The 15,321-nt window shown below is 44.2% G+C and overlaps 1 protein-coding gene across 1 annotated transcript in view; it reads right to left on the bottom strand.

Annotated features, from left to right (window-relative positions):
* Positions 1-4,125: 4,125 nt before the first annotated feature.
* ENDOD1 (endonuclease domain containing 1) overlaps positions 4,126-15,321 on the bottom strand; it is a 32,834-nt gene continuing 21,638 nt past the window's right edge. Inside the window, exon 2 of the mRNA XM_065944716.1 lies at positions 4,126-8,305. Within this exon, the coding sequence (XP_065800788.1) occupies positions 7,103-8,305 (1,203 nt within the window). The 3' untranslated portion in view covers positions 4,126-7,102. The remainder of the gene's footprint in view (positions 8,306-15,321) is intronic.

Genomic DNA, 15,321 nt, shown 5'->3' with positions numbered 1-15,321 from the left:
CCCTATACCATAACTCTCGGAAGAAGCACTGTAGTGTTTCAGGGAAATTTGACCTTGAACTCCCTTTTGCTCTTTCAAAGATGATTGAAATCCTGAAGGCTCTTATAAAGACAAGCCCTTTCCTGTAACACAGAGTCTTCAGGATGGTTCTAAATAGTGATGTTCCAAATCAGAGTAGCATTGATCCATACAGTCCTGGATGGAACTTCTCTTTGCCCCCACAAAGTTAAAAACAAAAACCTCCACTTTTTAAAACTGCTTATTGGTCCACCTTAGCAAGTGTGCCCTTCTCCATTTGAAACGTAAAGAAATATTCCCCAAGGGACTCTAGACTCCTGTTGTCAAAGGCTAAATGACTGTGGATAAACCTGTCAATACTCTGGTGTGTGCAGTGTTCAGGAAGATCAGGTGAATTGCTCCAGATGAAAGTACTCTGCAAACTCTAGGGTTCTATGTGGGTGAGTTTCCCACCTTCAGATGAAAAGAAAGCCAATAAACTTGTTCAGATGGGCAAGGAGTGTCCAAGCTTATACTTGTATTTAGGAAGAACTTATAGACATATATGAGAATCTTAATGAGAACTGGCTTGAAATACCTCTAGGTATCACCTTGCCTACAAATTATACCCCCATCACAAATTATTTTCTTTATTCTCAATAATGCTTTTTATTAAGCACCAGGGCTTTCCTGGTGGCTCAGCTGGTAAAGAATCTGCCTGCAGTGTGGGAGACCTGGGTTCAATCCCTGGATTGGGGTAATCCCCTGGAGAAGGGTAAAGGCTACTGACTCCAGTATTCTGGCCTGGAGAATTCCACGGACTGTATAGTCTATGGGATCGCCAAGGAGTCAGACACAACTGAGTGAATTAAGCATGAATTATATTTTCTATACTTTTTATTTCTTAAAGCTATGCTTTATTCTGTACACATTTCCACTGTACATCACACATTCTCCTCTTGCTTTCACAGTAAACAAATGTACAGCAGTCCTTTGGCTCAGGTTTTACAGGTCTTCCCTGGAAAAGGGTGTCAGGCCAGTTAGACACATATAACTCTGGGCCAGGCTGGTCCCACTGCCCAGGAGCCTTCAGGTCACGTGTAAGTGTCCAGGAGGCTGGACCCCTGCAGATGGAGCTGCCTGAGCAACTGTCCGGAGGAAGGGGCTCTGGCTGGAGAAGTGATCTCTCTGGGGAGGTAACTAGATCAAGATAAAAAGAGGCAGAACTTGTCCTGAAAGGTCAAATTTTAGAAACCAGGTAGGTACCTAATCAGTGCTTCAGTTACAGTGGTAGGCAGAGGGATGAACAGATGCTGGACAAAGTGGTCAAGAAGATGGGGTGGGACTTGCCAATGAAAACGGTTGTTCAAGAGCTAAGTCCACGAGCTCTGGGCATCCACCAGCATGACTAATTTTAATGTTTGAATCAGAGTGATCCATTAAGAGGGTCAAGTTAGGACATAGAGGATACGTAGACCTCTTACAATTTCTTAGTTATTCATCAAAATTATCTCTTGGTTTGTCTGATTAGTATGTATTCTTCTTTATAAAAATAATCTCTTATTTTTAAAAGATGTGTGATCTTCAGTGATAGCAGGCGGTTGTATAGCCTACTCAAGCCTCCAAAGTCCAAATGTGTTGTCAGCATCCACTTTGGATGGGATGTGATCACCCGAGGATGGCACTTCAGCTGACAGGCCAGGCCTCTTGGAGGTTGTTCCTGGTTCGTGTGAGTTGGTGGGGAGGATGGGCTGCTCATTCTAGGGTAAGATCTAAGGATTAACTGAGGGGATCCAGCGATCCTAACTAATCAATACTCCAGAATCAATTAATCTTTGGGGACAAATGCATAATGCTTTAACTCACAAGAGGCTGACTATAAATAAGGTTGACTATTTACAGGGAAGGTCATCATCCTTTTCAGCCTTAATGTGTACACACTCTCTGGTTAACTCTCTTTGAAGTAACAGGGTTCCTGAGAAACTGAATCTGTTATAAAACTATGGACTTAGGAAGGAAGGGTCTGGAGGGGATATACTTCTCTAGTCCAGAGACCAGATATGCTCACGCCTCCCTTCCTGAGCACACGCGCTGTTGTGTCCAACTCTCCGACCCCAGGGACTTCAGCCTGCCAGGCTTCTCTTTCCATGGGATTCTCCAGGCAACAATACTGGAGTGGGTTGCTGTGCCTGCCTCCAAGGGGATCTTCCTGACCCAGGGATCGAACTCTCATCTCTTCTGTCTCCTGCATTGTCAAGCAGATTCTTTACCACTGGGCAACCTCGGGATCGCTTTCTGAAAAGGTGCTAAAAACAAGTAGAGTTCTTGTTCTCAGAATCCCCTTTCTAGACTCTAGACCTCGCCTGTCTCTTCAGATACACTGACACCACCAATGAGGCTCTGGATTCCTTCCTTTTCATTCCCGACCTCAACTCCCAGGCTGTACTTCAACCCTCCGCTTCCCAGCTCTGATCCAGAAACGTCCTGACATCTAAGGCAACTTCGTCATTTCACTCAAGATGTAGGGATATTGTGACCAACAATAGCATTAACATTTACTGGGCACTCACCATGCGACAGACATGGGGATGATGCTTCATCGTCATTAACTCACTGAATTCTCATAACAGTTCTCCGAGGTAGGTAGTGATAACTAGCCCCATTGTACAGACGAGGAAGCTGAGGCTTTGGGGGGAACTTCCCCAGGATCCCGTGGTTGTTAAGCAGTGAAGCCTGGACCGGAGCCTCAGTTATTCTGACTCCATGGGCTGGGCTTACATTAGGCAACACGCCCTCCAGGACTGACCTTGATCCTCTGCCGAGAGCCTCGCATTATGAATACCGACTGGATGGCACACATTCAATGAAGACAACTGGTCTCAGTACTTTCTGGGTTGAAATTTAGGCTTAAAAATAATATTTTATTTAAAATGGATTACCAATAAGGACGCACTGCGTAGCACAGGGAACTCTGCTCAATGTTATGTGACAGCCCACGTGGGAGGGGAGTTTAGGGGAGAATGGGTACGTGTGTATGTATGGCTGAGTCCTTCTGCTGTCCTCCTGGAACTCTCACAACATTGTTATATATATATAACCTATTTACTTAATTATGTTCGGCTGTGCTGGGTCCTCTTTGCCGTGAGGGTTTTTCTCTAGCTGCGGCAGCAGGAGCTCCCCTCTAGTTGTGGTGTGTGGGCTTCTCATTGTGGGGGTTCAGTAGGGCGAGAGCTTCAGTAGCTGCAGCTCATGGGCTCAGCAGTTGCGGTTCCCGGGCTTTAGAGCGCAGGATCAGGAGTTGTGGTGGAAAGCGTTTGTCGCTCCATGGCAGGTGGGAGCTTCCCAGATCAGGGGTCAAACTCACGTCTCCTGCATTGGCAGGTGGACTCTTTACCACTGAGCCACCAGGCAAGCCCCCTATCACAACACTGTTAATGAGCTATACTCCAAATTAAAAAAAAAATAGGTTTGAAATGTAATTATTAGAAATCAAGCCATGATCTGGGAGATAATACTTATAGAAAGAAACGATGAGAACCCTGAGGACCTATTTATGAAGGCCAAGGAGTCCACACTACGGGGCTCCTAGTGTAACATTTTGAAAACTCGGTGTGTGACAAGTTTAGGTGAAATGCTGAATAAGACACCAAATCATACATAAGACCCTGCCCACACGGAGAAGGCAGTCAAGAGCTACTGCCATCCCCACCCCAGGGTTGGGTGCCCACTGAAGGCCACAGAAGACCACCTCCCTCCAGAGACTGTGTCATTTCTCACACTAGGGGACAGGGGGTTCCTAATGAATAAAAAATTTAGAGCGTTCCTGTAACTTCCTACGTGATTCACAATCAGTGAAGCAGGAGGTTCCTGGGTGCTTCAAATATTTCATGCCCCAAATAGCTTTTCAGAGACATAACATGGAAAAGAAGGTCCAGGGCCTATTTCACTGACCTAACCTCTCTGTTTTCTCATGTATGATTAAAAAAATTTTTTTTAAATCCAGATGGGAGTGGAAATGATTTGAGTTAATGTCAATCAAGAAGAAAATGGAAAAAAATAAAAATCAAAGGCAACCCCCCAAACCTCATTCCAGGATTCTCCCCCTGTATATATTTTCCAGAACATCTGACGAGTTGTCAACAATTATTTTATTGAGCATTGCAAGGTGCACAGCATTGTACATAGCTTGAAAATGTCAAATTGACTCATCACACCCTTTAAAAGGCTTCCCCAATGTCCATGTTTTGTGGGTTTTCCTGCTGTGCTCCAGGGATGCTAGTACCATTGTAGGCTTACCACGATGTGGTACATGGATCAGCTGCACCACGTCCTCCCCACTAGATATCTGAACTCCTCAAAGATGGGATGCACGTATTGTCAATCTCTGCAACTTTGATGTTCAAATACACATTGGATGGATGAATGACCAGTGTTTCACTCTAGTTCCTTCTCCAGATCCCTTCATCTGCATTCAGGGGCAAGTACTGATGGGATGCTGAGTGAGAAGCGAACACCCAAAAGGCACAGTGGAACGGAGGAGTGTCCGAAGGCCTGGCTGATCCAGACTAGAAAATCAGCTCCACAATGATGAAGAGCTGGCTGACCTCTCCAAGGGCCCAAGAACATAGCAGAGCCACAGAAAAATCTTCAAGCCAGAGATGGAGCTCATCAACTCAAAATCCCACCCCAAAGGCCAAAGGGACTCAGTGGGACGGGCCAGCAATCTGGCCACCTGCCGGAGCCGGTGAACCAAAAGCACAAAGGTCGGCAGTCCAGAGTGGAGGCTCTCAGCCACCTACTAACCTTGGGGATTAGTTTGCCCTTTATCATCCCTTTCCAGATTTAAGAAAAGGCCACACCATAATAAATAAATAAGATGCTGAACAATTAGAACTGAAAAGGAAGACATTTTTGAATGGTTCTCGAGAAAAGTTCAGATGCCCTGCTCCTTGCATGTGCCAAGAGGCTCAAGCTGCCATGGATGGCCCCCATGGGCCTTTCGGGATGCAGATAGATACTCTGAGGGGACATCGGTTCCACGGGAGGCAGAAAGCATACTGGTGAGCATGGACGGCTAGTTGCTTCATCACATGGGCCAAACCCATTTAATTCATCAGAGTCCAGTTTGTTCAACGGATGATGGAGAAAACCCGGCCCTAGACCAGAGAGGCACAGATCTGACATCTGAGGTGTGAAGGGACCCGAGCAGAAGACCTTGGCTCCTGGTAGGCCTTGGGTAAACCATCAGTTAGCATCAGGTGTTAGCTTCCTCATCAGAGGCAGCTTTGGTCAGGCCGAGCTTATCTCCGGTCAGACCATCTCTCTGGTCCCCTCTGAAATTCCTTTTCTTTCATCTGGCAGGATTCTACCTGACCCATCAGTACCAAAGCAAACCCTTCTCCTCCATGGCTCCTCACACTACTGAAATGAAAGAAAGCCTGGCTGCAGATTTTTATGGTCACCAACAGAAGTGTTGGTAAAATACTGCTTTAGAGTCTTAGATAATCTAGTGCACTGCTCGCTATGACAGGTTCACGGTCTGGTGTCCTACTACCCTGCCTCACGTAACAAACTGATCAGGACGGCAGCTTGCTGGCTGCCCTGCTACTTCAGGTCCAATTCCATTATTTTTCTGCAAAAAGTAACTCTCATCACGCTCACATTTCTTGGGCATCAACTTGATGCTGACGGTTCGCCCATCCTTCTCTCCTTGCTGCCTTTCTGGACCCCAGGTCTCTGCACTGAACTTTCAGATGCACGGTGGCCTGCACCCCCAAATCAGTAGTTTACACTGGGTCCTATTCTACCTCACAGGAACTCTTTAGAACACTCAGAAAAATCCAGGTGATTCCCTCTGAGCTCTGGAAGGCAGAGCAAAGTTTGAGAACTTCAGCTTCCTCCTGTTATCGTTTTTCAGTGCAAGGATTAACATGACAAGTGCTTGATCAAAAAATTGGAGATTAGCTCCCATAAATAACTTGCTTTAATGGAAGAGTTATGTTTTCTAGCATCAAACACACTATAAAAATAATTTCCTGAGATAATGATTCTTAATCAAGATTATATACATATAAACTTAGATATATATGTCTATGGATTTTGTTTTCCAAGATGGCCAGAAAAGTTATAATTTTCTGACTACTTTTTATACCTTTATACTAAAATCACCATTTAAGGACAGAAGTCAGAGCATTTTACTGTATTGGGTACTTGCGGGAAGTATAAGAAAGACTGGTCTAGTATTTTGCAGAATATGAATTTCTGTATTAGCTTAACATGTAGGTCTTTGAGCTCCATCTTCTCAGCCAGAGATTTAATATATGTCAAGTTAATCCAAGCTTAGCTAAGGATATCCTCGGACCTATGGCACCTATTCAGAGCAAAGGTCTGATCTTTGCACTCTCTTTTTTATACCTGGGTAGCATTCAAGGGGCAAACAATCTTAGTCCTTGCATTCAGAATTTGTTATGCTATATTTGCATATAATGTTTACCATTAACTCAAAGGAAAAATGCAGCAAAATTCAACTTTGGAGAAACAAAACAACCTTACAGATCCTCAGGAGTCATGGAAAGCTAAGGGATGTAACAGATTCTATATCTTAAGAGAGCTATTTCAACAAGGAAGTGGTCTGCACCTCACCAAGTCAAGCTGAGTTGGGCAGAAAGAGAAGCAAAATGATAACAAATTGGCCAGGAATACTTATATCAGTTTTGTCTTGAGTCTCAGAAAGTAATAGCAGGAATAAATCCCTTTCTACTTTTCTCAGAAACAGTTGGGTTTAAAGTGGTCCTCCTCCAGATTCTCCTTCTGTTATTTTTACTGATCACAAATGAACACCAGCATCTCTCACATGGTCTCCTGTATCAGAGTGACTGACTGAAGCAGACGGCTTGGAAGTTCACCCACATCTGAGCAGGAAACCTACACATAATCCCACCCTGAACATGTCTCTTGGGTCAAGATGAAACAGGCAGACACCCCCACCAAAGGCCAAAATATAACTGATGTGAACAGAAACCCATAGTATAGACAAAATATTCCAGCTTTCTCTATCAAAAAAAAATCAAATTCACTGGGACCGGGTACTCATTATTTTTTTTTCCTATAACTCCCCAGGATTGTCAAAAGTAATCTTGTAGCCAACCCGCTTGCAGACAGTAAAAATGACCTGAAATAGACCACCCATGGTGCCAAAAGCCGTGTCAAAGAGCAGAGAGAGGATGCCACCAAGGCCCAAGGCAATGTCCCTGCAGACGATTGGAACTGCGCCTATGGTGTACACCGGGAACGTGGCCACGTCCACAAGCACCCGGACAGGGACCCCCACGACGCGGCAGACCACCTTCAGCAGGCAGCAGAGGATCCGGAGCACAGCCCTGGTGATCCTGACCGTGACTTTGAGGACCTTCCAGGGAATGCTGCCCAGCTCCTCCCCGATGGTCAAGAAGTAGGTGATGGTGGCTGACCCCAGGCGATAAAGGCAACTTTCTAGGCCGTTAATCACCTGCTTCGTGACATACCACAGGACATACACAGTGTACTTCAGGATCCCGAAGGCAAGGTAATAAATTAACTGGCAGAGCTTGATGAGTGGGGTAGCGACAAAGCCCAGGAGTCTTCCCAGAAGGCTACTCCCTTCCCCAGATGTCTCGGGAGGTGGCAGGGCGGACCTGGTGCCCCTCACGCCGGAGAGGGTCCCCGAGCCCCCCTCAGAGTCCAGCCTCCGCTCCTCATCCTGGACTTGGTTAACCACCTCCAGGATTTTTTTCATCTTCTCCGTGTCTTGGTCGGTCTCCCCACAGTTGTTCTGGAACAGCTGAAGGGGGAACGGAAGCAGCTTCTCCAGGTCCCTCAGCATCACATCCTCGATGACCTCCCGGTCACCGGTGTGCTTGACAAAGCCCATGGCCCAGCCTCCCGCAGGGACTGCGCAGCAGGCCGCCAGCCAGACGAACTCCGGGATGCTCACTCTGTCTTTGACCTTGAGGTCCGAGGGCACGGCGCCTGTGATGATGTAGAGATCGTCCCCGCTGCCACACTGCGGGGTCAGAGCTCGCTCCATCAGGCTGTTGAGGTTCACGTACCACCTTTCCTGGAAGGACGGGGTCATTGGAGCCGCGTTTGTGAGCGTGAAGGTGGCTGAGTGGGGGTCACTGCTGAGGGAGAAGGGGTAGAGCTGCCCGGTCCGGTAATCAGAACCCAGGAAATCTTCATTCAAGGCTTGGTTGCTCCCCAGTTTGTTCACAGACCTGACGGCCTCGGCCTCATCCGTCACCTCCTCCAGGCTGCTGTTGGGGTCATCAATCTGAAAGGAGAGAGCGAGGTTGAGATGCATCCCTGTTCACAGCAGACCGGGGACCCTCGGACCGTTCTGCCCAGACTCTAGTGACGTCCCGACTATACACACAGTTCCAACACTTTGGTTTGGAAGCACATTCTCACTTTGTCCTAATACCCCACAACCCTAGTGTCTAAAAGCATCTTTCAAGCCAGCTATATCCTCTTCCACTCTCTGTATATTCCACTCCTGTCCTACAGTAATGACCTATCACACACTCACACAAATTGAGAACACCATTTTTCAATCTGCTGTGGGTTTATAAATGTCATACCCTTTTCCAGGTATGTTTTCCCATGAGATTCAAACTGACTGTAAAATCGAAAGCAAGGGAAAAAGTAAATCTCAGCAGGCCCGTAAAAATCAGAACTGGAATTCAGATAATCAGTCACCAATGTGAGCGGCAATTTAAAGAACGTAGTCTTAAGTGGATTTTGCATATTTTGGGGTATACAAAGAGCAATCAACTCTAATCAGAGAATTTAAATCAAATAGAGGGACATGTATAGATTATTGTCAGTTATATTAGATACTTCCCAGGCCAAGATAAAATTAGACCAGCTGCTCTTCAAACTTCATCTCCTCATAATATTTGCAATTATTAACAATGCATTTTCTGTCTAGGCCAATTGTTGAATATCAATAATGACATATCTATCTATATCTATATCTATATATATCCCTCTTAGTTATGCTCTTATTCATTTTAAATTCAGCAGTATAATATATATTTCACTTTGCCAATCTGAATAGGTGAAAGGAAAGAGCTCAGGATTGACCCCAAACTCTGTTTTTAGCTCCCAAATTACACTATAAATTCCTTGACACCATGGACCCTGTACATAGGACCCAGTCAAGGACTGACACATACTAGAATCTCAACTTGTTGTTTTTTAGTCACTAAGTCATGTCCAACTCTTTGTGACCCATGGACTATAGTCTGCCTGGCTCCTCTGTCCATGGGATTTTCCAGGCAAGAATATTGGAATAAGTTTTTCCTTTTCCAGGGGATCTTCCCAACCCAGGAATCGAACTCATGAGTCCTGCATTGGCAGGCGGATTCTTTACTACTTGAGAATCTCAAGGCACTCTTGTTAATCTGAGATCAGTATTAACTGATCACTGCAGTATTTATAATAGCAGGAAGTTGAACCAACCTACATTTTCAAAAACTGGGAACAGTTAAATAAATGGTGTTATATCCATCAAGGAAATATCTCAAAGCCATTAAAAAGCACTTGTAATGATAGAGAAATATGTGCTATAATTTTGAAAGAAAAAGGCAGATTGTAAAATTAAATGACAACAATTTTTTAAGCCTAAAAATGAGCAAGAAAAAAGTTTGAAACACATGAAAATGTCCACTATGGCTGATCGACTCCCAAGGATACAAGTAATACATTTTTTCCCTTGTTTTCTTGTTTCTCTTGGTGCAACTGTTACCTACATCAACCCACAGATTGTTTATATGTTACTTTCAAAACGACAAAAAGAAATGAATTAAAATAAGTAAATTCTTACTAATTGATTCCCTAGAGTTGGTGCCACTTGCTAAACCTAAGAGGGTCAAGGCCATGTGGACTGCAGTACCTCATGTGGGGAGGGCAACCCACTCTGCATTTCTCCAGCTCTGCAACAGCAAATGCAGGCATACTCATGCACCCATGTGTAGCATTAGTGAGGGCAACAGATGAGCAAGGTGGTGTGAAAGCAGGAATAGTCATGAAAGCCAATGGAGTATTCCACAGCCTCACCTTTTAAGGCCGTGCCGTCCCTGCCCCCAGACTTCGAATTAGAAATGATCCCGGATGGTCCCCACTCCCACCACACCCCTACAGGACAGAGATAAAAAGCTCATCCATTTTGCAAAGCTGCCCTTGCTCTCCTATAGCCAGAAGATACAACCCATGGAAATACCTGCCTCATTCCTGAATCATGAGATCAAGATACCGCAGAGCCAAGATTGTAGGGTCTTGGGTGGAAGGCCAGGAATTTTAGGGTGCCTGCTTATTCTCCCTGCTTACTAGGGTACTGTTTCTGCATTTAGCCTGGTGTAGCTTCTTTATCCCATCTAGAAGAAGTCTGGAGCTGGTTTTTTGTTTTTTTTTTTTTTACTGGTAGCCATGTGACAGAGCATAGGGCAACACACTGGTTCATCTTCTGTCCAAGAGCCACCCAGGGATGAAATAATGCCTCCAAGGACAGAGGGCAGGCTGGAACACAGAGAAGAGAGATTCTTAGATAAAGAAGGGGAAGGAACCTAAAAGGGCCAGGCAGGAAAAGAAAAGGGGAGGGACCCAGAGGGATCGGGTAGAGAGGGAGGTGGGAGGGGGGATCGGGATGGGGAATACATGTAAATCCATGGCTGACTCATGTCAGTGTATGACAAAACCCACTACAATAAAAAAAAATTTTAAATAAATAAATAAAATAAAATAAAAAGAAAAGAAAAGGGGAGGGATAAAAGAGAGGGGTAAGTAAAGAAGAGAGTGAGATTGGGGCGGTGGGGGGGAGGGGGCGGTGGGCAGTGTGTGCATATGTGGAAGAGACGACCTACAACATCCTGCTCTTAGAAATCAGGATTGTGGGTTGATTTACTCCCAAACATCAGATCATGTTCTCCCGTGGCTAAGGTCAGAGGATACTAAGCTGGTTGCTTCCTCGTCCTCTCAGGCCACTTGAGTTCAGTGGGCTCCAGATATCTGCAATAACGGAGTCTCTTCTGCCCACAGCTCGCAGGTCCACGGGAGTGGGCCAGGATGAACCGAGGCGACTGCTGAGCCCGTCTTCCTTTCCCTTTCCCTGGCCTTCTTCAGAACCCCACATCCATGGTCACTGTATGGTTATGAACCCCAAAGTGGCCCTATGGTTTGATGACAAGGTAGAATATAGTGTTTGAAATAAAGATGGAATGTCTGCATCTGGTACCTATATAGTAATACACAGGAGGTCAAGGACTAATTTTTCTTAACTACCAATTAAATGATTTCAATATAATGTTACAGAAGGTCGTTTTTTTTCTACCTGATTTTACAGGTGGGGAAACTAAAACACAGGAAGGTGAATTTTTCCAAAGTCATCCAATAATTAGCAGGACAGAATCTGAACTGAAGTCAGTCATTTTATTCCTAAGGCACACATTCCTTATGACTAAGCCATGCTTCCCCATATTAATGGACACTGCTCTACCAGTGTTCTATACTAGAGAGTAGAAAACCAAACAAAAAGAGAAATCACAGTCCCCTTTGCTCTCTGTGACATGGACTAAATGAAATTCCTTAAATCTACAGGGAGAGAAGCGGATGTCTGAGCGCCCTGGCGCTGCAGTCCCCAGAAAGAAGGGAGCGCGGAAAGGAGAGGGTGAACGGGCACGCGTGCAGACCGGCCCTCATGCTTCTTTTCTGCTTTGCCCAGAGCACATGGAGGCGGAGCCTCCAGCCTCACAAGCCAAGGAAGGTGGCAGCTCAGGCAGCAGCAACTGGCCAGAGGAGTTTCCAGCTTGCACCCTTGCGCTTAGTCGCTCAGTCGTGAGTGACTCTTGCGACTCCATACACTGTAGCCTGCCAGGCTCCTCTGTCCGTGGGATTCTCCAGGCAAGAATACTGGAGTGGGTAGCCATTTCCTTCTCCAGGGGATCTTCCTGACCCACATCTCCAGCATTGCAGTCGGACTCTTTACCAACTGAGCTATGAGGGAAGCATACTACTACCCTTAGCAACTGGGCAGCTGGCTGGTCTCCCAGAGACGCTGGTTCTATTAGCACCTTACTTGGCTACTTGCTTTTTTTCTCTACATTCGCAGCTGTAACAGAGAACAGTGAGCACAGTAAAACTCCACTGAGAAAAACTGCCAGGCATTCTAGGATTGTCTTGCCCGGTCGCAGTTCAGTACAGTGTTGTATATAATATACATAAATCAGCGTGGATGCTACCAGTCAAAATTAAAACAGAAAATAAATAATAGATTTCTCAAGGCTTATCTAACCTAGTCTTATGAGGGAAGTTGCTAAGTTGTACCTGACTCTTTGCAATCCCATGGACTATAGCCTACCAGGCTCCTCCATCCATGGAGTTTTCCAACCAAGAGGGCTGGAGTGGGTTGCCATTCCCTCCTCCAGGGGATCTTCCCGACCCAGGGATCGAACCCAGGTCTCCCGCATTGCAGGCAGACGCTTTACTGTCTGAGCCACTGGGGAACACAGTCTTAAATCTCTGAGCAAAATACCAAAGAATATTTTATGAGAACATATACTGATCTTCAATGAACTCTCTGTTCTCTCCTCTGAGGATCCAATCACATCAAAGCCTCTCTTTCTATCCTCCCTATCCTTTTTGTGACTTCTGTTCTTTTTCATAGTGTTGTGCACTAGTCATTCTATCATGTTCAACTCTTTGAGACCCCATGTACTGTAGCCCTCCTCCATCTATGGATGCCTCCAGGCAAAAATACTGGAATGGGTAGCCATTCCCTTCTCCAGAGGATCTTCCCAACCAGGGATTGAAGCCAGGTCTCTTGCATTGCAGCCAGATTCTTTACCATCTGAGCCATTTATATCTTATTAATTCTCTATATTGCATTCCAGGTGAGTCCCTAGATCTGTCTTCCAAGTCACTAAGTCTCTCCTTAGCTATGTTTAGTTTACTACCTACTTTGTTGAGGTTTTTTTCTTTTTTCTTTTTGTTTCTCATTTCAATGACTCTTCTTTCTTTCCTAGCCTTTCTATTTGGTTCTATTGAAAATTCTGTTGTTTTTCCTTCTCTTGAGAAGTTCTTTTTTAAAAATCTTTATGTAGTTTTGAAATTCTTAAACTCCCTTTAAGATCTGTTGTCTATTTTATTCTGCTTTTCAGTTTACTTTGTTGCTCCTATTGGTTGACTTTAGGGTGGTGTGTATACTTAAGTGCTCTGCAATTTTTGCCCATGAGCTTGTCTTCATAAAAGGTCCATGATGGTCTGTTGAAAAAAAAAGACAAAAATGGAAACAAAAACAAATCTAATAGGGCTGCATTTGCAGTTGCCTCTGCTGGAGCTCTAAAGAGTTCATTGATACTGGACTAGCTTCTGAGTTATTTTCATAGGCTAGGGTTTCCACATGGAGAAAACAGTGCAAATTTGGACCCATACAAAGGAAAAATGACAGCTTCAAGCTTACTCCTGGAGGTTGACTGTTTCCACTAATGACATGGTATAGGCAGCTACTTCCTATAATAACTTGCAAGTAGCTTTCCTGCCTGGTTCACCGAACCTGCGACAGTTTGCCAGCCCCAAGCTTTACCTGGAGAGCCTAGCTCCAGACCCACGTCATGAATAGGTTATGCAACCTTGACTTCTGTCCACAGGCAGTTTAGAGCCCTAGCCCCTAGCTTCCATGTATCCTCCCACACACAGCTTTGGTTATTGATTTCTTATATATTTCTGGCACCTGAAAATTCCTTCTTACTTTTTTGCTGAAATATGAATTTAATTTAAATATATAGACAATATTTTTAAAATTCAATATTTCTATGTGATTGCAGTGGAAGGAGAGGAGCTGCACAGCTGCCCAGGAACTTTGTCTAAGGTTATAAAGTTTCTGCTAAAGCATGCCTTGTTTACTTTTATAACTCACTATAGATTTATCATCTCCAAATGTACTTATTTTGCTTAAATCTCCTTTTTTTCTATTTAGGCCACCTCCTGTTTGGTGTAAGTAGAACAGTATCTTCCAAGACCTTTCTCTGATGTGTCAAGAACTCACTTTACAGGCTGAAGTCTCTCACTAAGAATAAGACACAAGGACTCCCAGCCCTTTGCCAAAACATACCAGCCGGCTTACAAACCACCTGTTTGGTTTTTATTTATTTCTTTACTAATTCTTTTGCTTTATCTATTAGGTATAATTCTCTCATCTCTTTGTGTAGGTATTTCTGTCTTATTCAAATTCATTTCCATTGATTTTGTATTTGCAATTTGGAGTCATTAAAAATGGATATTCCATTATGAAATCACTCTACAGGGGAAAGGGGTGTGAAAAAAAAAAAAAAAAAAGAAATCACTCTACCATCTCATCATAAAACATATTAAATCCCAGGGCCTTGTAACAGTCTGCTAACTGACCTCCCCTGGGAGAAACGTCCATCACGATTTCTACTTCCTGTCTTAAAACCTCTTTTTAAACTTATGACAAAACTTTGTTTTGATCTCAAGATGATACAGTTCTAATGTCATTTGTTAAAGAATCATCTGAAAGTTTAAATAGAACCGGTTAAAACAGCTCCCCCCATCATCAAGCTTACTAAACTCTACAGAACAACCATTATGTCTTAGTAGGCTCTTGCTTTCTGAAGAAACAGCCAAGTGTGTGTGTAACTAAAATATCTGACTCGTGTATGGAAAACTGTACTGAAAACAGTAAGAATATTTAAAAGTCGAATGCATTCTTGGAGACACTGTCACATAAAGGGCAGGTGTCTTTTGGTTTTTTCCAGGCTCTCTGCAGACATAGTTTAATGAGCTGGTTACTGCAATTACACTAAATTACCAACAACCCTGCTCCCTAAAGACAAAAATACAGCTATGATGTAAGAGGTAATTTCAGATTTCAGTTTTTGGGTTGCCCTTGCCCTTTTGCAAGCACCACTAATCTTTCTCTTTGGTTTCTCAGCAGACTCTCTGGATGAAGGGACAGGTACAAAGCTTTCTGTGTAATCTCCCTCCCTGTTGACCGGTCCTCCTGGGCTGCCAGTGTAATTTGATACAGTTCCTGGGTTTAATGGAAAATCTTTTTTTTTTTTCCTAATTGCAACTTGTTAGGTAAGTTTTAGAAGAATGAGCACTCCCCATCCACCAGCATCTTGCCCCATTAATAAGTTTACAATAAATTCCTTTTCAAATTTAATACCAAGAAAAAAACCTGTTTCTCTCAGTGAGTTGGTCTGTTTATGTTAGCAGACAGCCAAAGCTACTTAAACCCATGGGATTTTTTCCCCCCTCTTTTGGAATTAA

Source organism: Muntiacus reevesi, chromosome 9, assembly GCF_963930625.1.
Source record: "Muntiacus reevesi chromosome 9, mMunRee1.1, whole genome shotgun sequence".
NCBI classification, from domain to species: Eukaryota; Metazoa; Chordata; class Mammalia; order Artiodactyla; family Cervidae; genus Muntiacus; species Muntiacus reevesi.
The sequence above is the reverse complement of the archived record's forward strand: the minus strand, read 5'-3'. Positions and strand labels throughout refer to the sequence as shown.